The following is a 26452-nucleotide window of genomic DNA, read 5'->3' as shown; positions in this document are numbered from 1 at the left end:
CATAGGAAGCAATGTTATTTCACATGTCATGCGGATTGGATGTGGTCTAAACCACATCCAATCCACATATATGTGAACTGACAGTTAGTCAAGTCCTTTAATAGGACAATAATGCTCTTCCTTGTGCAGTGAAATACTGCAGAGTTGTCACCCCTGCTCCAGCTATTGCTGCTTAGATGTTGGCATTTCAGATAGCTCTCTAAGTGAACAGCCATGCCTAGCTCTCATGGAAGTATTCTAGATTGACTGCAGGTTGCTGTATCTGCATAAATTTGCACATCACAGGGAAATAGCATGCATGTCTTACTCAGTCCTTCCCACCCTTTCTAGCCCTGTCTAGCACTGTGTGCAAGAAAAGTAGCTTCCCAGCTGCATATACTATTTAATCCTTTGAGTCTTTTGAAAAATATCATTTTTTGGCACAAGGTTTTAGAAAATGAATGAAGAAAATTAAAATGTATTTTTAAAAAGCACAAAAGGGTAAGCGAGTGTTAAAGGTCCAATAAGCTGCTGAAACACCAAATGGTACCAAAAAACCTCCAAAGCTTCAATATAAAATTGGGTGCAGCGCTAAAACTTTAAATTACCATAACCACATATGTGAAAAAAGTTTCATATATCAAACACATAAATAAAACATATAAATAAAGTGACTCGTGATAAAGTGCTAAATATATAATTCAAAATTGAGGTGACTCAGTGGTATCATATAAATCTGTCACTGTGCAGTGACCAATAGTGCTTTATAGTGCTAAAAAAGATGATATTCAAATTGTCCAAGTATAAGTACCGTATTTTCCAGCGTATAAGACGACTGGGTGTATAAGATGACCCCCTACTTTTCCTGTTTAAAATGTAGTGTTTGGGCTATACTCGCCCTCTTCCAGTGCACACCAGTGGGAGGAATAGTTCCCCATCATTGGTATTAGTGGGAGAAATAGTGCCCCATCATTGGTGTCAGTGGGAGGAATAGTGCCCCATCATTGGTGTCAGTGGGAGGAATAATGCCCCATCATTGGTGTCAGTGGGGGGGGAGGAATAGTGCCCAATCGTTGGTGTCAGTGAGGGGGGGAGGAATAGTGCCCAATCGTGGTGTCAGCGGGGGGGGGAGGAATAGTGCCCAATTGTTGGTGTCAGTGGGGGGGAGGAATAGTGCCCCATCGTTGGTGTCAGTGGGGGGAGGAATAGTGCCCCATCGTTGGTGTCAGTGGGGGGGAGGAAAAGTGCCCCATCGTTGGTGTCAGTGGGAGGAATAATGCCCCATCATTGGTATCAGTGACACCAACGATGGGGCACTATTCCTCCCACTGACACTTGCTGACCCCTGTTCCAGTACGGTGCTGCTGCAGCCAGCATATGTGGTTGCAGCAGCACCTAAGCACGGCACACTTACCTGCATCTCCACTCGATTTTCGCGGGGCCGCTCAGCTCCACCTGCTCGCCGGTGATTGGCCGCCTGTGTGCCTTTCCTGAGCTACAGTTCTGGTGGCCAATCACCGGTGAGGAGGCAGAGCCGAGCAGCCGCGCGAACATCCAGTGGACGAACCGAAGGAAGGAGCAGCCACGCTTCCTGGACCGGATCGTCGTGGGACCGGAGCCAGGTAAGAGACAGCAGCCCCTGCCCACCCCTGTACTTAGTTTCCCTTCTGTTGGAAGGGGGGGGGCGGCCGCCCCCCTAAAAAGTGTCAGCATGCCGTTACCGGCGTATAAGACGACCCCCGACTTTTGAGAAGATTTTCAAGGGGTAAAAAGTCGTCTTATACGCCGGAAAATACGGTACATAGAAGATCTGATAATCTTCAGTTATTGGTGGTCTATCCAGTATTGTGGTGATGTGACCAATGGTATAAAGACTGCACACTCACCAGATGCGCAATCAATAAGCGCATTTAGAGACAACGCTCTCAGTGGATGAACTGGAGGTCCCTTTAAAGGTGAATATGGTCTGGTCTGGTGTTCCCTCACTGCTCACTCTGCTGTCAGTAATGGCTCTGTCACTCTTCTCCTGTAGCTCGGTGGGTTATTAGAAGCTCACAGAGAGCCCAGAAGGAGGAGGCCAATAGTGTGATACCGTTTGACAAGGTGTATGTTTATTCCAACATAAATTGCAGGTGTATAGGGAACAGAACAGAAACTACTGACCATATACAGAGATCCAAGATGGCCGCCGGGACCCACGCGGTGCTGGCGTCGTGACATCCAATGTGTCTAATCACAGCACGATCACAGGACTGTGCAAACTTGGGCTTAGTTTTGGGAAGACCTCATGGAACAATAGGGCAATGGCCCAGGTGTTTTAATACAGTGGGCAGAGCTAAAGAAGTTAATTAAAGAGGTAAATTATACTTCTTTTGAAGTGTTAATAAACCCTACATTTAAAAAAATAACATACAGCAGCATATAACTGCACTTGAACTGAAAATAATAAATAGCGCTGCGCAACCACAGTAATAGAATTATAGCTACACTATCTGCTGTTGTCACCACATATGTAAGTATGCCAATAATAAATGAAAAAAATGTAAACAAGTGAGACTGGCCAAAAAAAAAAAAGAAAAATATATGAAACACATTAAAATATCACAATATAATGTTAATGTGCTAAATAAATGTCTTTGTCAATCACATGTGCAGGCTGTGTCCTTTAATATTCCATAATTAAGATTTGTGGCACATGTAACTTCATATCCAGTGCATGTAAAAAAAACTCTGGAGCCTTCCAGTGCTACTGGCACAAAAACCAGTGAAACTCGTTGTCGTGACCAATACATTTCCTCACGTGCCACCTCAGTGCTCACAATGCTCTTACCTTAATTACACGATCCACATACACTGCAAGGTCATATAGCATGTGCTGTACATCATCAGGATCTCCTAAGTGCTTGATTGCACACCTATGCACTTGTAATATGTTCATCAAGACAACGTCCACTAGGGTGCCCGATTCCGCTCCTAAGTTGTCATAGAAGAAAATCCCTTTAAGGCTGTCTAACACTCATGCGTCCATGCTGTGTCACTTTATTAGTTATAACCGCACTCACATTACATAAAAAAAATGCTTGCATAACTTTAAAACACAGAGAAATACCGCTGTAGCTTCAGATTGCATCACTTCTGGTCTGCATCACCTAGGCTCCACCCTACGTGTTACGTCACAAGTCACGTGACTTCATCAGGTTTCCCCTGATGGATGTACAGCACGTGATATATGACCATGCATTTTATGTGGGTCATATAATTAGAGTGGGAACATTGTGAGCACTGAGGTGGCACGTGAGGAAGTATATTTATCAAGGCATTGAGTTTCACTGGATTTTGGGCTAGTAGCACTGGAAGGCTCAGAAGTTTTATGCATGCTCTGGATATGAATTTACTTGTGCCACAAATCTTCATAATAAAATATTAAAGGACACAAACTGCACATGATTGACAAGGATGTTTATTTAGCACATTAACATTATATTGTGATATTTTGATGTGTTTTATAAATTTCTCTATATGTTGGCTAATCTCACTTGTTCACATTTTTTCACATATGTTGGTGGCATACTTAACAACAGCAAATAGTGCAGCTATAATTTCATTACGTTAGCATAATGGCATTTATTATTTTCAGTTTTAGTAGTCACTGTGGGAATACAATAGGTGTTAGCAGCTAATGTATAACTCGTTTTTTTTTTTTGGTAGTGCAAAAGTTAATTTTATGTAATTATTTTATATATCTGCACTTGCTTTGCTGTTCACCTTGTATTGTCTTTTTGTCATTTCCAAGCAATCTGTACATATTTTGTGAATGAAAAGATGGCTTTTGCTGAATATCGTTCAGAACTGATTCAGCTTTCGTTTCCTGCTGTGTTCAACCCTAGATGTTTACAAAGAAATTTCCTTAAATACAGAATAAAAGCATCACAAAGATTTTAATTTCCCTTTTATGAAAGGCCATCGCATTTTCTGTTGTTTACCCGATATTATGTACTCCTTAAATTCACTGGAAAGGAGGTTTCAGTCTGTTATTTCTCACCACTTGCATGTTATTACCATCTTAGTCTTGAAATGAGTCATGAACCAGCTAACACATTCTTTCAGCCCACAGAGCTTTTCTAAAAATATATGGAGTTAAGCAATACTGGCTTTCCTGCGTAAATACTCAGTTCCAATTTAAACTGAATGGCAGCGACTAAGATCCCGGTCTCACTGGGTGCGACTTTGCATGCGATTTGCATGCCAAGTCGCACCCTATTGTCCGCAATTACAGCGGTCATATTGGTGCGGTTCTGGTATGGTCGGAGCCGCACCGATTTCTAAAGTAGTAAATGCACTACTTTTGCAAATCGCACCTGATATCGGCATCTCACCTGCCTTTGAAATTGTGTGACTTCACTCTAAGTCGCACATTTTCAAAGTTGAGCTTCATGTAACCGTGGTGTTAGTCATAGAAAACTTTTAATCCTGTGCACATTTCATACCACTGCAGAACTTTGCAGGAAAATGTTAATATAAAATAGAAGCAGCTGCACCCAATTAAACTGGTAAGTGTATCTCAAAAAAATTCCAAACAGCAACCAGTAAAGGACTACTCCTATAAAGCACCCTAACATCAGATTAAAATTGTAATCTGAAAAATTCTAAGGCATTTAAAATATGTGAGTGCATATTTTTAAATATTTTGATGACTAAAAGAATTTACCCTATTTGTTAAACATAAATTCATTAAAATAGTAGATCAGAAAAAGGTTTTATCTTGTCTGTCATTGGTTAGCCATGTCTAGCCCCCAATCCAGCTCTTTGTCCCTTCTAGCTGTGGGCCTGCACATTACAGAGGCCATTATACAGGTGCTGAACAGGCCCACCACCTCCAGCTCTTTTCTGCGAGGCATGGTTCACATCAGACAGTGCTTCTTGAAACCAGTAAACCCAAAACAGATGTGTGTTTTTTTAAGGGCAGGACAGCTGTCAGCAACACATCCAATATCATCACACTGATTGGAGTCAAGGTTGGCTCACTCCTGGCTCCAATTAGCTCTGGGAGAAGTCATTAAGCTAGGGCCTCACATACTTTTTCCTCCCTGCACTGTGAATGTTTACATGTTATGTGCAATTAAACCATGGCAACATCTAATGTTTGTGTAGTATTATGTTCAGCAGACTGTGTTCTTCTATTGTTGTGACTTAGATGACGTTCAGAGCGCATTTTATGCCCAATTCATGCAAAACTCCACGTAATCCCAAGGGGTTCACATACTTTTTCTTGCAACTGTATTTGGGAAGAATATTTTTCAAATATATTTCAAATATATTTTTCTTCCATATGGGTAGAAAATGTCTTTTTCAGATTCTGTGCTTAGCAAACCAGCCAAGAGGGACCTAATGCTGGCAGGGCTCACTCAGCACCCTAAAAGGCCCTACAGCCCTTAACTCAAACTGTTGAACAACAAAAGTAGTATGAGGACTGAAGAAAGAGATTTCCTTTTACTGATAAAATGTGATCATATTTATTATTAGTTCACTTATTATTTTCCCTAAAGTATTTGTTTTTAATCTTTTTCCAGGTGCTGCCGTTGCAGGGATTTACCAAGTAGCAGGCAAGAACATGGCTCCTTTGGAAGCGCTGGTTTTTGGAGTTGGACAAACAGTACTAACAGTGATCATCTCCTTTTCACGAGTTCTTGCCACACTATGACACATAAAGTATTGTATCCTAATGGAGCTTAAGCCTAAAGGAACACCTGAAGTTTATTATTTATGTGATGTAGTTCATTAGCTACACATTGCATAATGTACTGATTTGAAGAAATCCCTAGCAGGATAGAGCAGTTTTAAAGGCTAGTTGAATCTTTTCAAGTAAAAAAAAGAGGTTTTCGATTGCTAAGCTGTTGCACTAATGAAATGCCTAGCACCTCACGTGCCTCAGTTAAAGGCAAGGTGTGATTCTTTTTCTACAATACTGCAGGAAGGAGCACCTTGCAGAACTGAACTATTTGAATATCCCTCTAGTGATGTGAGCATGCCTCTGTGGAAGTAGTGTTCAATGCTCTCCTTGTGAATTATTCACTACACCACCATGATGGAACAAAAGTGTGAATGAAGTAATTGGACTAGCTGGACTTGGTGGTAGGATGCCATTGTGCCAAATGGATTCATGTCTTCATTCTTTATTAATGCACTCAACACTGTTGAAAGCATGAAATGTTGGTAAATGATAAAATTACATGACAGTCATGTACATGATCTAAACTGGAAACTATTTCACAAATGTGATTTGCTCTTAATTAATATTTGGACTATGAGAAGTTTGAAAGAGCCGTGATAACTCCAATTGTGTTTCTTGTTTCAGCAAGTACAGATGGTTTGTGACAACGTGAGATGTGAATAATACATGGTTCATTTTGCTTCATGACGCATTCAATACCCAAAGTTATTATAAATCTAGCCTGTGCCAAATGCTGGAAACTGAATGCACAGATGGAGATTGTATTGTCTGTAACAACTGTTCAGGTTGTAGTAGGCATTTCTCTTGTATAGGGAATGAAAAGATCAGTAACTAAGTTCAAAGCGTTCCTTCTTCCCTTTTTTCAGTTTTTATAAAGAAGTTCATTGTACTAAGTGGGAATTTATGCTGTTTTTAAAGCAGCTTTAATCAGCCTGATAGCAGCAGTCACTCTCTCACTTTCAAACTACATTCTAGTTTAAAGTGTTACTAAACCCACAACATTAAAATCAGTCTGTATATGCAGTAAAGCATGCTTGTTATACTCACTGTGGAACCCAAGGGGTTAATCCTCCACATTGTGTAAAAAGGCTGTTTAATGCTGTCTTCTCTGATCCCCTTCCTTCTTTTACTGCCCCCAATCCATTTGCCATAGCACAGAGCAGCAGTGGAAAGTCTGCACATGCTCAGTTTGTTGTGTATTGCTAGAGAGTTTTAGAAACAAAAAATTTCTTTTGGGAGGGTGCATGTAACTGGCACAGGGCCAATCAGCACTGTCTGGACAGAGGGTCAGGGGTCATGCAGCCTTATAGAACAGTGAGAGGAGAATGAAAACTCATCCTACAAGATTAACGAGTGCTCAGCCGGACACTGATATAAGTCACAAGACTGCCGTATTCTGCTGATGAGAAAAGGTATTATCAGTTTATATTTACTAAAATAATTGCAATTCCATGTTCTGTGTACTGTGGAAGACTGGTTATAGTGAATGCAGGGTCCTGGGTTTAGTAACACTTTAACGGTAGTCAAATCATCCTCAATGGAGCTGAATAGGCTGATCTTCACCATCCCATACCCAATGTAAAGCCAAGAGTAGTCAGTGGTCAAAAGACAGTGGTCAAAACCACTGGAAAAATTAAGTTGCTTCTCCTACGAGTATTGTCAGTCATGGCAGATTTATGATTAGAAGAGAATAAGATAAATTATGTGGTTTTTATTGCTTTTCAAATTTTGTGATAGTTCTGTTTTTTCTAATATTATTTTTAAGTAAATATTTGATCAAAATTATTGGTCAAATACCATACAGTAGGTAGTGCATGCATACATGTACACTCCTTACACTTATCCTGCTGTGGAGATCATACTCTAGGAACAGAGTATGATATTCATTAAACCGGAGCTTTAATTAATTTTTGTCATTCAAAGCAAACTCACCAATCCATCTATGTCCCCGTACTTTATTTTGTTGAGAAATCACTTTGAAAAACAGCCCCTAGCATTTCTAGCTTGTTGAGTAAAGGGAGTAAAGGGAGATGATTCATGTTGAGTAAAGGGAGATGATTCATGTAGCATTTACTTCCTGGAATCTGTCTGCCCTAATCTCAGGCATGAAAGCAGGAGGGTATGTTTAGCTGAGAAAGCCCCTCCTCCCCTCTTCTAAATGAAATGAAAAGGACTCACGAAGACTCCTGGGATATATGGAATCATTTTGGCCCAGGCTATAAACCCATGAGCAACTGAAGAAATGTTAAAAAAAAAAAGGTTAAAATAAGTAAATATAATATACCTTCCTATTTACTAATACTAGCAGCATAAGGATTTAAATAGTTCATCTTGATTGAGAAAGTTTAGTTTCACTTTAATTTCATCCAATTACCCAGAACACTAGAGCATCAAAAAACTGGTCATATACTGTATAAGTCTAGCTTGTTCGCATTTGGGAGCACTTTACTTTACTTGTTATGCGCTCTTTATTTAGAATTCCTGGTTGTGGTACATTTCTAAGATACTATAAGCACTTCTCCAAGAAGAGCAGTAACCAGATGATAAATTGTAATCATTCCTTATCTATTATAAACTGTATATACTGTATGTGAACTGGTGTGCACTTTTAGTCACCGTATTTAAAAGATAAGTGCATTTTTTAAAAGGAAGTTCCAAAAACCCATCAACTCCAGCAGATCCATTCATATAGATATAGAACTCAAATTAACTCTTCAGTAGGTTTAGATGGCTACAGTCTGCCCAGGGCCTGGTGGTATTTCTTCCATTTGGATGGCAGTGGCAACTGCCATACATAATGATTTTCTGCCCTTTTCCCTACTATGAGCAGTGAACATTTTTTTAAAAAATATTTGTTGTGAGTAGGGGGAAGGCAAATGTGGTATGGGGCTTATTACTACAAAAGTGATCGTATCCACTAAACCAAAACTAGTTCATATCTATTGAAAACACAACATAAAAATATAAGTAAAAAACTACATAAGTCAGACAGTCTACAAGTTAAATAGTGCATTGAATACCAAAACTATAATATGTTAGTACCACCGACAACAGATTTAATATTTTCAAAACTACTGTAAGCCAAACTGGCACTGTTAATCATGTTGACCTAGTATTGTTTGCTGTAATGCCTTTTTAAAGTTTTACATACAGGAACCAGAAGAAAAATATAAATGTCTATCATTAAACAGCATAAAAAAGATATATATATATATATATATATATATATATATATACATACATACATACACACACACACACATACTATATTGCCAAAAGTATTGGGACGTCTTCCTTTACATGAACATGAGCTTTAATGGCATCCCAGGCTTAGTCCGTAGGGTTCAATAGTGAGTTGGCACACTCTTTGCAGGAGTGTGTCTATGGGAATGTTTGACCATTCTTCCAGAAGCGCATTTGTGAGGTCAGGCACTGATGTCGGACAATAAGGCCTGGCTCACAGTCTCCACTCTAATTCATCCCAAAGGTGTTCTATTGGGTTGAGGTCAGGACTCTGTGCAGGCCAGTCAAGCTCCTCCACCCCAAACTTTCTCATCCATGTTTTTATGGGCCTTGCTTTGTGTAATGGTGCACAGTCATGTTGGAACAGGAAGGGGCCATCCCCAAACTGTTCCCACAAAGTTGCGAGCATGAAATTGTTCAAAATGTCTTGGTATGTTGACGCCTTAATAGTTCCCTTCACTGGAACTAAGGGGCCAAGCCCAACCCCATACCATAATCCCCCCTCCGCCAAACTTTACACTTGACACAATGCAGTCAGGCAAGTACCGTTCTCCTGGCAACTGCTAAACCCAGACCCATCCATTGGATTGCCAGACAGAGAAGCAAGATTGGTCATTCCAGAGAACACGTCTCCACTGCTCTAGAGTCCAGGGCGGCATGCTTTACACCACTGCATCCGACGCTTTGCATTGCACTTGGTGATGTAAGGCTTGGATGCAGCTGCTCGGCCATGGAAACCCATTCCATGAAGCTCTCTACACACTGTTGTTGTGCTAATCTGAAGGCCACACGAAGTTTGAGGGTCTTTAGCTATGGACTCTGCAGACAGTTGGCTACTTCTGCATACTTCCACTTTTATACCACTAACAGTTGACCGTGGAATATTTAGTAGCAAGGAAATTTCATGGATGGACTTATTGCACAGGTGGCAACCTATCACGGTGCCACACTTGAATTCACAGAGGTCTTGAGAGCAACCCATTCTTTCACAAATGTTTGTAGAAGCAGTCTGCATGCCTAGATGCTTGATTTTATACACCTGTGGTCATGGAGGTAATTGAAACACCTGAATTCAATGATTTGGAGGGGGTGTCCCAATACTTTTGGCAATATAGTGTATATATATTTGTGTGTATATATATATATATATATATATATATATACACACACACACATATATATATATATATATGTATTCTACATAGTATATAGTAATGCATTAAATAGCAAACAAAGGCACACATTTTTATTAGCTCTGGACAGAATAGTTAAAGGTTAGACCTTCTGCTATGTTTTTATTGTGGTGTGTGTCCTCGTTGGGTCGATTGACCTCTATACAAAAAGACAGACACAGAAAGTAAGAGGAAATCCTAAATTTTAGCTGAAAACAAGAGGTTTGGGAAAATCTTCCAATGGGGACAAATGTTCTAGTGGGGACCAGTCAAATTTTGATCAGTGTGTGGCAATCTCCACTCAACAGAAGTAGATTTTTTGATCAACTTCTGTTAAAGGGATGCGTTGGAAAATTTGATTTAATCAGCAACTGCAGTCACTGATCAGTGTACTGATAGTAGGTGCCACTGTCAGAATACAATGTCCTTGCAAGGGCGATCCCTCATTTGTGTGCATGGAGGAATTTGCTAACAGTGCATGGCCAGCTTAAGTTATAAATTCCTCTCATTTCCGGTTGTGCCTGAAACAGTGAAGGAAAATCAAGCTTACTCTATCCAAAACTTAAAAAAAAAAATTGGGTATATATATATTCTTTACATGAATCTGTAGTCATAAAAGTCAGTTTGGTTACAAAACAAAATGTAAAATTATCTTTTAGTGATATTTTAATTTTCATACAATAATAATGAGATTCAGGGGTAAATGTAAATAGTTCTAAAGGATTCTTTGGCTTCAAAACTCTAGAATCCTTATTCTAAAAAAAAAAAAATGCATGTGACTTTTAAGTATTAGAAATGATACAAGTCATTGGTTGCATAAATTAAATGCATGATTTACTTAAAAGTTTAAATCCACTGCTTCTTTGTTCTCTAGAGGAACCTAAAATACAAGTTTTACTTAAAATTGAACTAGTTTAAATTAAAAAGTTCACAGGGTTAATGTAAAATGTAGGCTCTCTTTTATTAAATTCCTTCCCTTAATACGAAGTATGCTTTTTACTATATAGGAATATTTGTTGTGAGGAGACCACATTACTTTTATGGGTACATATACTGTATGTCCTACATAATTTCCATGTGTTGACATCATAAAGATTCAGTTTAGATCTATACCAGGTCACCATTCACAAACTCCAAGATCTATGTATTATCAACCTGGAATAAAAGAGCACAGACTTATGCTGTTGGTTTTAGTGTAGCAATTGCACAAGGACATTTCTGATGATACCCACACCGCTGCACGTGTGTATGTAGAATTAATGAATGCATGATCAGCAAAATAGTGTTTACAGAACTGTAGAATCTAGATGCCACTTAAAAAAAATATGTTTATGCTGCAAAATGTAATCCAGCATTTTAATAGGTATGATCTATGCAATAGTGGAGATAAACTTAAAGCTGAACTCCAGCCAAACAATTAAGGACACAGTTAAAATGCATATACAAGAGCTGTTTTGCCTGCAGAGGGCTTTGTATTATCAACCATCCAATCCTGAGATATATACATCCCTTCCAGACAGCAGATCCAGATTGGCGACCCAACTTCTCCCTACTGCAGTGAAGCAATACAGCTAGGCCAACTCTTTGTCAAAAGCCTATGATTGGATGGAGAAGGCACAAGCCTATGATTGGATGGAGAAGGCACAAGCCTATGACTGGATGGAGAAGGCACAAGCCTATGACTGGATGGAGAAGGCACAAGCCTATGACTGGATGGAGAAGGCACAAGCCTATGACTGGATGGAGAAGGCACAAGCCTATGACTGGATGGAGAAGGCACAAGCCTATGACTGGATGGAGAAGGCACAAGCCTATGACTGGATGGAGAAGGCACAATCCTATGACTGGATGGAGAAGGCACAACAGATCACAGTGATGGGTCTTGCTTAGCCTGTTAACTCTTCCTTTAAGAATATATCTAGCCAAGTGCACTGCACATGAGTGCTACTGCAAAAGTGATTAATGTACAAGAAATCCAGATCAGGTACTTAAAGTAGTTGCATTTAAAGCTACATTTAATAATTTTAATGAACCCATAACTGCATTAATTAATATTTGTTATGTTTGCCTGGACGTCAGCTTTAATATTACTACAAAGGCAGGAACAGGCCAAACAGTTTGTTTTCTCAAGAATATGAATTTATAGATTTATAACAATTATAGTAATTCAAAGTTACAACATGCTTTGAGGATGGCACATTTTATACTAACCAGCTGAAATAATAATCCTGTTAAACTATCTAGAAGCATTTATGACCATATAGTATGTGGTATATGTGAGTACTACATCTAAAGGTGTATAGCTAAACTTAATTTTTTACTTGGAAAACAATAAGTACTTAGTATTTGCTTCACTCGTACTGACAATGCAGCAGTATGTGGACTTTTGCAAGTGTTGGTAAAAGATACAAAAATACAAATATTAATGTCTAGGTCAGCACTTTTGCCTTACAGCATTGGGGTCCACAGTTCAAGTCACTACCTGCATAGAGTTTGCATGTTCTCTCTGCGCTTGTGTGGGACTTTCCCAAGTACTCTGATTTCCTCTCATACTCCAAAGGCATTCTGATAGATAAATTGACCCTAGTATGATATTCTACTGAGTGTGTCCAAGTTGATTGGCTTACCAGCTAAGAGCACTTAATTTATTTCAGCTATTTATATTGCGCCAACAATTTACACAGCGCTTTACATGTATATATTACATTCACATCAGTCCCTGTCTTCAAGGAGCTTACAATCTAAGTTCCCTCTCATTCATACATGCTCATAGGAACTCACAATTATACAAACTCATACTAGGGCCAGGGGCCAATTGACCTACCAGCATGTTTTTTGAAATGTGGGAAGAAATCAGAATACCCAGAGCAAACCAGCACAGACATAGGGAAAACTTGCAAACTCCATGCAGGTAGTGCCGTGGATGAAATTCAAATTGACAACCTTAGTGCTGTCAGGCAGAAGTGCTAACCACATAACCACTGTGCTTTGAGTCACCAGGGAAAAATATGCTATTTAAATGTCTTTTTTGCCTTTAGAGATTGTGGTTTAAATTTATCGTGCTGATTAGCAAACTTGCCATTCTTTGCCAACCGTGAATATTAACTGGGGCATTTAATTTAGCTCAAAACATATTAAAAGTGTTATGTCATTTGGCTCAATAGACGGCTCTCTCCCAATTTAGTAATCTGAAATGAAAGAACATAAGAACATGCTTGTTTTTTTTTGCTTTTTCAATGCAGCAATTTGCAATAGGAGTTAATGAATATTCTCAGGGGCAGCTTTTTCCCAGTTAAGGAATTTGTGCTGAAGCAATGCCATGAGTATGATGCATGGGTGCACATACCCTAATTTTTTTTTGAGTGATTGTTTTTAATCAATAATTCTGTAAGGTTAGTATCATACTAAATATCCAGACGATGGTGAAAACTCAGTTTCGTTATAGAGGTCAGAGAAATGCTCATTTACTTCCACTGTGTCTCTCCCATACTGGCTGCAAGAGTGAAGTATCGCTTCATTTCTGGAGAATACTATTTTGCAACATCTCCTCTAGCAGGAGAAGGGTACTGTGGATGCGACTGAGTGCAAATTTGTAGTAATCATGATTCTGGATGATTTGTCGCCAACCACAGGATTGCAAGTGTGGCACGGCCCTGTAAGGAAATGTTTCTGTGAAAACATGCACAGAACATTCCATTTCAAAGCTTTTATGGATGGAACCTTATTACATAATTACATAGTCTGGTTGAAAAAAGACAAAAGTCCATCCAGTTCCACCAAAAAAAAAAAAAAAAAGTTATAATCCTATACCCACAGTTGATCCAGAGGAAGGCAAAAAAAAACCCCAGCAAAGCACAATCCAATTTGCTTCTGCTGGGAAAAAAAAATTCCTTCCAGATCCCCCGAGAGGTGATCGGATATTCTCTGGATCAACTTTACCTATAAATGTTAGTATCCAGTTATATTCTGTGTATCTAAGAAACAATCCAGGCCTTTTTTAAAGCAATCCACTGAGCTGGCCAGAACCAACTCTTGAGGGAGTCTATTCCACATTTTCACAGCTATCACTATGAAGAAACCTTTCTGTGTTTGGAGATTAAATTCCTTTTCCTCCAGACGTAAATAGTGCCCCCTTGTCCTCTGTGATGACCTCAGGGTGAATAACTCTACACCGAGTTCACTATACAGTATGAATCACTAATGTATTTATACATGGTGATCATATCCCCCCTTAATCTCCTCTTCTCAAGAGATAATACATTCAGTTCCTCTAATCTTTCCTCATAGCTGAGCTCCTCCATGCCTCGTATCAGTTTGGTTGTACTTTCTCCAGTTCCCCAAAGTTCTTTTTGTGAATTGGTGCCCAAAACTTAAACCTTCTAAGGTTGCCCAAGGTCATAATAGGAGGCACAAAAATTTATGGCTTCCATACTTACTTTATCTTCAGAGCACAAAATCAATGGTTAATATCTGGCTCACCTCCTCCTACCCCTTGACCCTTCCTACTGACCAGAGAGGCCAGTTTTACCATATCAAGGTTTAGGTGAGGCTATAGATTCACTTTAAACCTGATCTACCTCTTAAAATATGTAAATGTAACAGCCTACAGAAATATTTAATGTATTCAAATTACAATGCATATTTAGTGCTACAAATATAATTATTAAAAAAAGTCAGCTGTAAAAATTCTCATGTGCTGCAAAGTGTAGTGCCATTGCTATTCAAAACAGCGTATCACAGTTTATATTTGAAAATAAAGTGACATATTTTAGCAATGAGGGAAAAGGCTGTCATAAGTACACTGGGTTATGTTACAGTAAGCAATTTGTGGTCTTATTAATGCAGATCTCCATGAAGAGATAATTAAAGAAGAATAATCCAGCTATTTATTCTTGAAAAATAAATTTTTTACATATAATTAGGATACACAAGTATACCAGATCTATCTTGACATTATGCTCCTGCAATCCCCAGCATAGACACACTAAAGGTCAACAGAAGAAGCCAATGGGGACGTTACTGCTTTGTACTGCACTGTCAGCTAAACACAGTATATATTTACAGAAAAGGAGACCACAGAGATGAGAGAGATGACCTCACTACCGTATAGTTGTGTAATGTGCAGACCTGGCTTTTCTGCCTGTTTGGCAACTTTGCAAGATGCTATAAAGTCTACTGAACACCTTTTAGATCGTGATTTCTCTGTTTTATTACTACAGCTTTTTTGTATCCCCTATAATTACCCCTTAGCTTCTCATACAGTAAGTATTGGCATATCAGTTCTTAGTAAAAAAAAAAAAAGATAGTTTGTTTAAAAACGTACAAAGATTTGAGATGTGAGTGCGGTTTGTAACTTGCATCTGCGTTGTATTCCCAGTCCAACACAGGTGCTTTAAATACAGACATATCTCGGTTTACGAACACCTCGGTTAACTTAATTTTTGGTTTACGCATGAAAATCCATTGAAAATAATGGCTTGGTTTACAAATTTTTTTCGCAATACGAATGGATTAATTGGTTTTCAATGCATTTACAATTTTTTTAAATCATGTCCCTGTACAGTACTATGCCTTTAAAGTGCACTTCGTAAAGAGTTTTGAACAGATAAGACTTTGACTTTTTTCTGACCTCTGGAACGAATTAATTGGTTTTCAATGCATTTACAAATTTTTTGTTAATCATAACCCTGTACAGTATTCATGCCTTTAAAGTGCACTTTTTAAAGAGTTTTGAGCAGATAAAAGACTTTTTTTACTTTTTTCTGACCTTCGGAATGGATTAATTGGTTTTCAATGCATTTATGAATTTTTGGTTAATCATGTCCCTATACAGTACTATGTCTTTAAAGTGCACTTTATAAAGAGTTTTGAACAGATAAAAGCCTTTTTTTATATTTTTTTCTGACCTCCAGAACGGATTAATTGGTTTTCAATGCATTTATACATTTTTTGTTAATCATGTCCCTGTACAGTATTTATGCCTTTAAAGTACACTTTATAAAGAGTTTTGAACAGATAAAATACTTTTTTTTTACTTTTTTCTGACCTCTGGAATGGATTAATTGGTTTTCAATGCAGTTACAAATTTTTTGTTAATCATGTCCCTGTACAGTACTATGCCTTTTAAGTGCACTTTAGAAAGAGTTTTGAACAGATAAGACTTTTTTTTACTTTTTTCTGACCTCCGGAACAAATTAATTGGTTTTCAATGCATTTATGAATTTTTTGTTAATCATGTCCCTGTACAGTATTTATGCCTTTAAAGTGCACTTGATAAAGAATTTTGAACAGATACAAGTTTTTTTTACTGTTTTCTGACCTACGGAACGGATTAATTGGTTTTCAATGCATTCCTATGGGAAACTGCATTTCGGTTTACAAATTTTTCACAATATGAAAAGTCCCGTAGAACAAATTAAATTCGTAAACCGAGGTACGCCTGTACTATATTTAAGTTGCATTCACAACTGCAAATGCACCTGCACTCTGATTAGATGCGACAACCCCAGTTGGAATTCCTGTGGTTAGCTGTGGAAGAAAATGATGTTGTCGCATCTAATTGCAGTGCAGGAGCATTCCCAGATGTGAATGCACCCTACTTGTTCCAAGAAATAGTTCAAAATGTTATTGCAGAAAAAGCTGTAAAGGAAGTTATTGTAGTGATTAAGGTAAATTCATTTTTGACATTGCTTTCATGTTTTAAAAAGAAGGATCTTAAAACAATAACTCACATGGATAAGATCATTTACATCAAGTTGATCTCTTTTATCAATATTTCCAACAAAAAAATAGACACATTCATTTTGTCTCGGTTCACACTATTGCGGGCTGTGTGGCCAGCGTTTGCTCTGGCACACAGCCCATTCAGCCCAGCTGTGCTGCATTTCCCACAGGATAAAGGTGCACGCACCTTTTTTAAAACGCGGATGCAGGTAAACTGAACGGTCTTTTTTGACCATGCGGTTTCCCTGTGGTTCCTGCAGTCACAAACATGCTGCGGTTCATGCACTTGCAGCCCGACTCTGCTGCAGGTGGTTACGGGTACGGGAACAGGTGCAATTGCCGCACCCGCAACCAGTCCACAAGTGTGAACCTAGCCTTAAAAAGAATCTGTTATCAATCGAAGAATGCTTGGGCCTCATGCACACTAGACATTTTTTTAATTCTTCTAGAGGCCTCCTCCTGGCTGCAGCATTTTGGCAAAAAAAAAAACCTGACGCTTGTAAAAGTGTGTAACGTGTTTAGCCACATTTACCTGCATTTACCCACGTCAAGCATTTGGGCGTTAGTTCATTTAATTAAGCAGAATAAATAATTTTGGCCAAATGAATTAATGCTCATGCGCTAAATGCTCCTAGCATTAATACACGATTAGATGTGTTTATTGCCAAACTGCCGCTGCTCCGGGATGCACTGGCAGCTGTTTTTTTCTCCTGCCTCTATACTCTCCTGCCACTAAACATCTCTAAGGGCTGGTTCACACTATAGAAACGCAGGCCAGATGCTTTCCGGATGTGTTTCTGCATGCGTGTTTTTGGCATGTTCTGGTGCGTTTTTTATGTTTCCAGTTCATTTCCCCCCCCTCTCTTTTTCTTCAATTTAAATAGGGACATATGCATTCCAGTGCATTTCTGGTGTGTTCCAGTGTGTTTTTGATGCGTTCCAGTACAGTTCTGTGCAGGAAAAATGCAGCCTGTTTTACTTTTTTCTCTGCATCTGGAACGCACTGGAACTGCAAGCACTGATGTGAACTATGACATTGACAACCATATAACCTACTTTCTGTGCATTTTGGATGTGGAAAAAAAGCAAATGAAGCGCATGTAGCATGAACTGGCCCTAAAAGTTTATGTCTGCATGGACACATAGGCTAACATGCAGGGGAGTTTAGAGGCAGAAAACTAAATGCTGATCCAGAATCTTATATATCTTAGTAACTCTTATGTGAAAATTGATGTTTTGTTTTTAACATATCTACTCAACATTTTATTATAAGATTGTCAGTGTATCAAGTATCCCATTAGTAAAAAAGATTTGTGTTGTATAAAAAATTGTGTTTTCCCTGTTTCTATCAATTGTAGGGTTTACAAAATAGATATGCTTAGAACAAATAATTTTTTGCCCTTTTTATACTGATCTAGATAATAAAACCAGAAAAGGGGAAGCACATTTAGAGAATAAAGTGCATAGCAACGAAAATACAATGCACTTGCACTTTCATTTTATTTTGTAACATTGCCACATGAACAAAATGTTAACTGACTAATAAGCATGAATGAATGGAGTTTTTGAAGCTACAGTTTTTTTGTGTAAATTGTATTTGGTGTGGTGTTTTAATTGTAATTGTGTGGTTTAAATGAAAATGCTATAAGTGGTGCTGTTTGTAATTTTATTGTTGTTTATTAGGTATGCAATGGTTGTTGGTTATTTGTGTTGTTCAACTGTGGCTGTCAAATGAACAGTTAGGTAGACTGAGGCGCTCATATTTTTAATTTAGTTTCGTCCAGCTGAATGTTTACTAAAAAATGTATTTTTTTTAAATGTTCACATTGTGATGGTTGGATCTGTCACATAATTTACATGCCTTTAAACATATTGTGCCAATTAATTTAGATGTATTAACACAATGTTATGTTTGAGCTGGAAGATATCACTGTCATGGGGATTAAATCGGAACTCAGGCTATATATATATATATATATATATATATATATATATATATATCACCTTTTAGTTCGGTTGGGTGTTCATAAAAAAGAAAAATAAACATTAAAATATTTTAATGCTAGTATCATTGCCTGCAATCTCTCTGAGGTCTAAAAACCTTAGCAGTAAGAAGATGCTAGTTTATTGTCTATTGAGGGGCGGGTGACATAGGAAGTTCTACATCATTGGGATGACAGAAGGCATCCTTTGCTGGGTAAAACATTTCACAAACTGTATATGTTTTTCAGATATTGGTTCAGCTGCAGCATCACTTTAAAGTGGTTCTAAAGCGAAAATGTTTTTACCTTAATGCATTCCCTGCATTAGGGTAAAAATCATTTTATTGCTCTCTGTCCTCCCCCTTCCCTTTGTGGGAGGGGAGAGAAGGGAGAAAAGATCCAGCACTGTGTACTGCTGCATCTCTTCTTCCCTCTCTTCCTCTTCACAAAGGACTCGAGCAGTGCCAATGGCCACTGGCTCCTGCTTCTGTCAATCAAATGCAGTGAGGAGTAAAAGGGGGTGGGGCTAAGTACAGCTGTGTGGCTCCATAGTCACACACAGCTTGGGAGCGAGCACACACTGCGATCCCCCCATAGTAAGTAGCATGCTATGGGGACACACGAAAAAGAGGAGGATCCAAGATCGCTGGCAGGGGACCTGAGAAAAGGAGGTTCAGGCCTGCTCTGTGGAAAACCATTGCAGGTAAGTATGACTTGTTTGTTTTTTAATTGAAAAAAAATTTACCTTTAGTGTCACTTTAAAGCTGAACTCTGGTCAATTATAAAAAAAAGTCACCCCCCTTCCCCCATATTAAAGATCCATTAATATGGGGTGATTGAGGATTAGTTAATTTAGTTAAATAATGTAATTGAGTACTGGAAGACAAAAAAGGAGACACTTTTTAAGAAAGCCATTTTGTCCAAAGATCTCTTGGTAGATAGCATCATCTTACAAAGCCGTAAACATTATCAATCTAACATTTAAAATAACAGATGAAGTGGTTTTGGGATGCTGGAAGTTTTTTTGAATTGTGTGTCAGTGGCTGCCAAGTTTTAAAGGAACTCTTAATAGTAATGCCAAACTGATTATAAATTGTGTGAAAGAGGTTTTAATAAATGATTATTATAACATATTAAAAAAAGAAGTTATGGGGAGAACAGGTGAGATCATCCACTGCATTGAAGATCTGACCCGGATTGTGATGATATGCAGGCCATCTACTAGGTGGATACCAGCTTACAGGGCTTCAGCATCAGGTGATACATCCCTGAACTCATATGGCCCTAAATGTGAGTACCACTCAGTACAGCATCCAGCCGCAGGCTATTTTCTCCTGTTATAGACTTTGACAGACAGCAGGGCTGTACATTCTTCCTGTGCCTCTCAGGTGGATAAAAACGTCAGGATTTGCTGCACAGGAGCTAAACACTCAAGGTACATGTAGCTTTAAGTGTACCTAAATTCAAAAACAAAAATGTAATATATTGCAGCTTACCAGCCCTTAGATGACTGCATTTGTTTCCTTTCTACAGGCTAAAAACATTTTTAGCAAGTACAGAACATAGATTTTTGCCAGGTATACAGCATCTGAGCTGAAAGGGCAACATAAATAATGCTACATCTCTTTGGTAAACTATTAGTCCCATTGATCCAATGTGTAATGGAGATAAACAAAGGCAGTAGGGTTTGGAGTCCAGTTTGTGTGGCAACTGTGGTTCCTACCATAGATTATTATTATTATTATTATACAGTATTTATAAAGCGCCAATGGTTCGCTCAGCGCTGTACATTACAAAGGGGGACAGAACATGTGACAGAACAATACCAATACATTGCAAAACATGAGGGGATCGAGGGAACGGCTCCTTGGAGCTTACAATCTAGTAGGGAGGGAATAGTGGTACAGGAGGAGACAGCTGTGGGGGATGGAGTGGTAGAAAGAGTGGAAGAGGTCGGCAGGTTAGCAGGGGGTGGGGTAGGCTTCCCTGAAGAGATGGGTTTTCAGGGTGCGCCTAAATGAGAGGAGAGTAGGTGATAATCTGATGGGTTGGGGCAGGGAGTTCCAGAGGATGGGTGACACCCTGGAGAAGTCCTGGAGGCGGGCATGGGAGGGGAAGACCAGGGAACTAGAGAGAAGATACCTTGAATATAGACATCTAGGAACAGAATGCGTGCTATTTGGTTTAGATATGCATTAGGTTTTCAGAGTTGCTTTAACTTTTGAAACTGGCCTATTTGAATTCTGTAATTTTATAGCAGCTTGCCAATTTTTGACTAAGTTGTGTTGCCAAGTTTCCCTGTACATAGCTGTCTTTACATAATTACACTGCGTCTTCTCATGGTAGCTTTGAGACAATGCATTAAAAAACTATGTATTCTTGCTAGAATATGAAAATATTTCCTCTGCTGGAAGTTGTCCCATTCTACTCTTTTAACTTTGCCAAGTTATCATTTTCCATTGCAGAGTTCTTTTTATTTTGTGCAAATGTTTTTTTTTAATTAAAAAAATATGTGACTCTCCCCCAGCAATTGGTATTTTTAGCCAAGTCAAACAGCCATACAGGCTGAAATGTCCTTAGCAAGAGGATGAGTATGCCCTTTTATATAGGACTATAGGTACTATACATGTCAGTACTGAATCAGTAATTCAGGTACAAGAGGGTATGTAGAAATGTCTTGCTTCCTGTACTCTCTCTATGCATTTTTTGCAACACCAGTTGAGAGTTAAAAGACAATGATGTAAGTTTAAAAAAGTTTTTTTAGTTAGAAACACCGTGTATAATTTAGAAATATCATGTACAATATTTATACCTTCCAGCATACATATTTTTACTTTCCAGCTTGCAGCCAGAGAAAAATGGCCAGAGCTATAAGGGGTGATTCAATCTCCTTCATCTTTAATATTTCCTCTCATTATTTTCTTAGCGGCACACTAATTTCAGTGTGTTCCAAATGAGGTTACTGTCAATAAGCAGTTACATTTTTCAGTAGTAGAAAATGTAGTCACTCCCCCGAACCTCATTGAAATCTACTGCTTACCCTTTCTGAACAATCAGAGGCTTTTACTGCTATGACATGCCAATTAGTTCAAAAGACCCTGTCACTGGACTATTCATTTAAACAAAAATCTTCCCGTAAGGGTATATATGCATTTACTGTATGTTATTTTCCTGTAAATCCTCTTTTGTGCAGGCATCCAAAAGTCCCGAGACTGCATGAGAATGCCGCCATCTTGGATATGATGTCAGCAGGCCCAACAGAATCAAGTTACAGTCTATAGAAATCCCCTTCACTTTTTTCCCCTGCATCTACATAAAAGGTTATTTAGGGAGGTGAATGGAGGGGCAGAGATGCTAGACCAGCACAGAGAATAATTAGACACTTCCAGGAGAAAAGAGAGCTATGGCATGCAAGGAGGGAGAGGGCTATGCTAGTAAATTGATTCTCCCGGAGTAGTCAAATTTTGTAACGTGATCAAAGTTACACTGCCAGCAAATTATTCATTTATTATTATTATTACTTATTTCAGGTACTTGTATAGCGCTGTCAATTTACACAGCTCTTTACATATATATTGTACATTAACATCGGTCCCTAACCCTCAACGGGCGTCCAATCTAAGGTCCCTAACTTACATTCATACATAGACATACCTGGGACAATTTAGGCAGGAGCCAATTAACCTACCAGCATGTCTTTAGAGTAAAGAAAAATCATTTAAGGAAAGAAAAACAATGAAAGTAAGAATTTTAAAACAATGATTTTTCTGTGTTTAGTGACAGGATCTCTTTAAGTTTCTGGAAAGAGATATTTGTATCTATACTATCACATTGACTTAATTCATTGATATCCACTACCGCATATCATCCCAATCTGGGTCAGATCAAGATTTGCCTAGACTGATTCGCTTATCTCTAGTCTAGAGATAAGAAATGGTAAAATGGTGATAACGTCTTTGATAAGTAAACCACTTTACTCAAAAGAAGAGGGTACAGTTTACAGTTATCTTTTTAACAAATATAAAGAAATATGTTTTGTAAGCTTTAAACAACACTGGCCTTATTCAGTAAATAGTTTTCCTCCTTATAAATGCTAATTGTTGAGTGAAATAATCCACATTAACCAGTCAGAATTCACTCTGAGTAAAGTAGACCAGCACATCATGTATTCTGATTGGTTGTTGGGGAAACTGCATTTAAGAATTAGCACTTACGCATATATTTATATATATTTTTTAAATAAGGCCCATCATCCTTATTTAACAGGGATTCATTGTTTAATGTTTTGTTAAATAACGAATCCCGTTTGTCTTTGATTATTTTGTTGAGTTGCCTTTTCTAAGTAATAGCCATGCATTGCTGTTGCTTTTGTACTGTACTAACTGTATTAATTAATTTTTTCCATGAACATATTGTCTTTGCCTACTACTGCATGCAATATTATTAATCTAATTATCAATCTACTGGAACAAAGAGATATTAAACAATTGTATATATTGTACAGTAATTATTTTTAATTTTATAAGATCAACTTTTTTATTTGCACATTAATGTATAAGTCTGGAAATAAAAAAAAATAAATCTTTTTTTTTTAGTAACATTGAGATTTGGTGTCATGCTTTTATTATAGTTTTCTCATTTGCATCGGAAAAGTGAGCTCTATTTATATAAATTGCATTTTCTTCAAATTGCATTTTGTTCAAAACTACGAGAAAATTGTTTCAATGTTTACTTAGTTTTCAGGTTGTAAAAGTGCTTATGAAGTTTCCAAAACATTATATGGCTTCTTAATAGACAAAATTGATCTACATCTTATAAACATGCATAGTGAAAATATTTATATGTTTGTTTAAACAGAAACAATAATGGACCATTATTATAAAAAAATTGAAATATTTTTGCTATTTTTATTAGGGCTTAATCTTATAAACATGTATTTATTACAGGATAATAAACATATATTTATTACATAATGCTGATATCATAGAGCACTGTGGAGAAAGAGTACAGCAGTAACTGTTTGCTTTCTGACTGTCTTTCTCAAATTGAAAGTCATTAAAGAGTTATTCAGTGTAGACAGAGAGTGGGAGAGTGAGGGGATGAGTCACTTTTTACATGTGTGTTTAAAGTGTACTTATGCCCAAACTATGGACAGTAAATTATTTACATATACTTACCAAGCAGTAAAAGAGCATTAAAACAAGTCCATCTTTACTCTGCGATTGCATGTATTGTGATCTAACTCATCCTCAAAGATCACAACAGGATAGTTCCTCATGCTATGAGGAAAGTATCTGAAATGGTGTGCATCAACTTAATAATAATGTAGCGATAATATCATATATACAAATATACTGCACTTATTTCAACCAGGCCAGGAGGATCAATACATTAAGTCTCAAACAGTCTATGAATTAGTAGCCTATCTTTGTTAACCTCTCCTACCACCACATATGTGTGACAGCAAAAGGTTGGGCTTTAACGCCCACATGCCGCACATATGCGCCACTGGAAGATGGATGTTTCTGTACTGAGAGCTCATTCACTGCACACGCCTAGCACTGCAACTGAGGTGTGAAAGACAACTCTTGGTACCTCCTAATTATTGGTAGCTGGTGGGACTGACTCCTGTTCATGTGATCAATGTGACAGCTAATAACAGTGGCCATATGATCTTTCCCGCCTTTCCCAGAACATTTTAAAGGAATGCCAGGGTGGGTGGGAAAGGGTTAAGATCTGTTGAAGAAAGACGCATCTATGGTTGCCATAGTGTGAAATATTTAGCTACCTAAAGCTGCCTCTGTGTTTATATATTGATTTGTCAAGTTAGAGTTTGACATTTGCTGCTTCCATCCCAATTTTTAGCATGAGAGCTGTTGGTAAAATCAATATCTGTACAATAAGCTTCATAGCTATGCAGTTCACTGTGCAGCTGTGTTAGATTCTCAACATCAGAGCGGGTATCTAAAGTTTGGGTTTGAATTGCCTTGCTAAGGCATAGGCTTTGTTGATAGTTTTTATTATTCCATGCCAATATCAATGCAATTTCTAACAATGGAGCAGCATGAGGATTAGCCTCCCTGGGTCCTTCATGCATCTAATGCATTGTGGTGGGACTCTCTATTTTACATATAGAATCAATAACTGTGTAAGCGTCAGTGATTGGGAAAGTGAAAGTAGTGGGACAAGGAAGCAGATGTCCTCCCACTGCTCATCTGTAATATTCCCATCATCCTCCCAGTTTCACTCACAGATCAATTGTGATGTCAACATTTACAAAGTCACGATGTGTTTACAGATCTAGCACTAAGGGTATATTGAGTAATTAAAGTTTACCCAAAAAGTCTGGGTGCGGGGACGTAAAATTCTGCCACTAAGTGTGGCAGAATGTTAGGATTAATTTGTGGCTTGTTCCCTTCCATATAAGTTTTCTAAATATACATTAATGGCCACAAATATTGGCACTTCTGCATTTCTGTCAGATAATGCAACACTTTTCTCAGAAAATTGTTGCACTTAGAAATGTGTAGGCATTCTCATGTTTATTTCTTTTGTTTGTATTGGTATGACACAAAAAAAGTGGAGAAACAAAAAGCCAAATCTGACACATTCCACCCAAAGTCTCGAAAATGGATATTTGGTAGCTCACCCCTTGAAAAAAATAACTGAAATCAATCGCTTCCTGTAACCATCAATGAGTTTTTACACCTCCTTCACTGGAATTTCGGAATGCTCTTCCTTTGCCAACTGCTCCAGTTCTCTCAGATTGGAAGGGTTCCTTTTCCCAGCTGCTGTGTTGATATCTCTCCACAGGTACTCTATGGGACTGAGATCAGGACTCTTTGCTGGCCAGTTCAGTACTTTCCAGCGCTTTGTCTGAAACCATTTCTGGGTGCTTTTTGACATGGGCTTTGGGTCATTGTCCTGCTGTAAGACCCATGACCTCTGAAGCAGACCCAACTTCCTGATACTATGCCCTACATTGCACTCCAGAAATGCACACCGTCAAGACATCCAGTGCCTGACGCAGAAAAGCAACCCCAAATCAGTAAACCTCCACCATGTTTGACTGTAGGAACTTTTCTTTAAAGGCCTCATTGCTTTTTCTGAATAAAGTAGAATGATGGGCTTTACCAAATGCTGTAATTTTGTTTTGTCTGTCCACAGCACATTCTCCCAAAAGGATTTTGACTTCCTCACTCCAATCTGGCTTTTTTATGTTTCTGTGTCAGCAGTGGGGTCCTCCTGGGTCTCCTACCACAGCATCTATTTTCATTCAGATGGCAATGTATAGTGTGAGCTGACACAGTTGTATTGAATTTGTCTGAAAGTTGATCGAGGATCTTTAGGCACCAAACAGTCCTTCATTTGTCATCTTTGATCAATTTTTCTCTTTCATCCATATCCAGGGAGATTAGCTACAGTGACATGGGCTGTAAACTTCTTGACAATGTTATGCACAGTGGACACATAAACTTTAAGATCTCTGGAGATGGACTTGTGACCTTGAGATTGTCCATGCTTTTCCATGATTTGTTCTCAAATGCTCAGACAATTCTTTTCTGTTCTTTCTCTTCTCCATGCTTCATGAGTCAATTTTTCACCATTTTAACTGGTTGCTG

General features: G+C 38.2%; 1 protein-coding gene across 1 annotated transcript in view; it reads left to right on the top strand.

Annotated features, from left to right (window-relative positions):
* Positions 1-23430, top strand: part of TMEM170B (transmembrane protein 170B) — a 76925-nt gene extending 53495 nt beyond the window's left edge. The window contains exon 3 of the mRNA XM_089682323.1: positions 5550-23430. Coding sequence (XP_089538449.1) covers positions 5550-5680 — 131 coding nt within the window. The 3' untranslated portion in view covers positions 5681-23430. The remainder of the gene's footprint in view (positions 1-5549) is intronic.
* The last annotated feature ends 3022 nt before the right edge of the window (positions 23431-26452 follow it).

The sequence above is a fragment of the Staurois parvus genome, unplaced genomic scaffold, assembly GCF_062004578.1.
Source record: "Staurois parvus isolate SC_StPar_1 unplaced genomic scaffold, SC_StPar_1.0 ptg000287l, whole genome shotgun sequence".
NCBI classification, from domain to species: Eukaryota; Metazoa; Chordata; class Amphibia; order Anura; family Ranidae; genus Staurois; species Staurois parvus.
The sequence above is the reverse complement of the archived record's forward strand: the minus strand, read 5'-3'. Positions and strand labels throughout refer to the sequence as shown.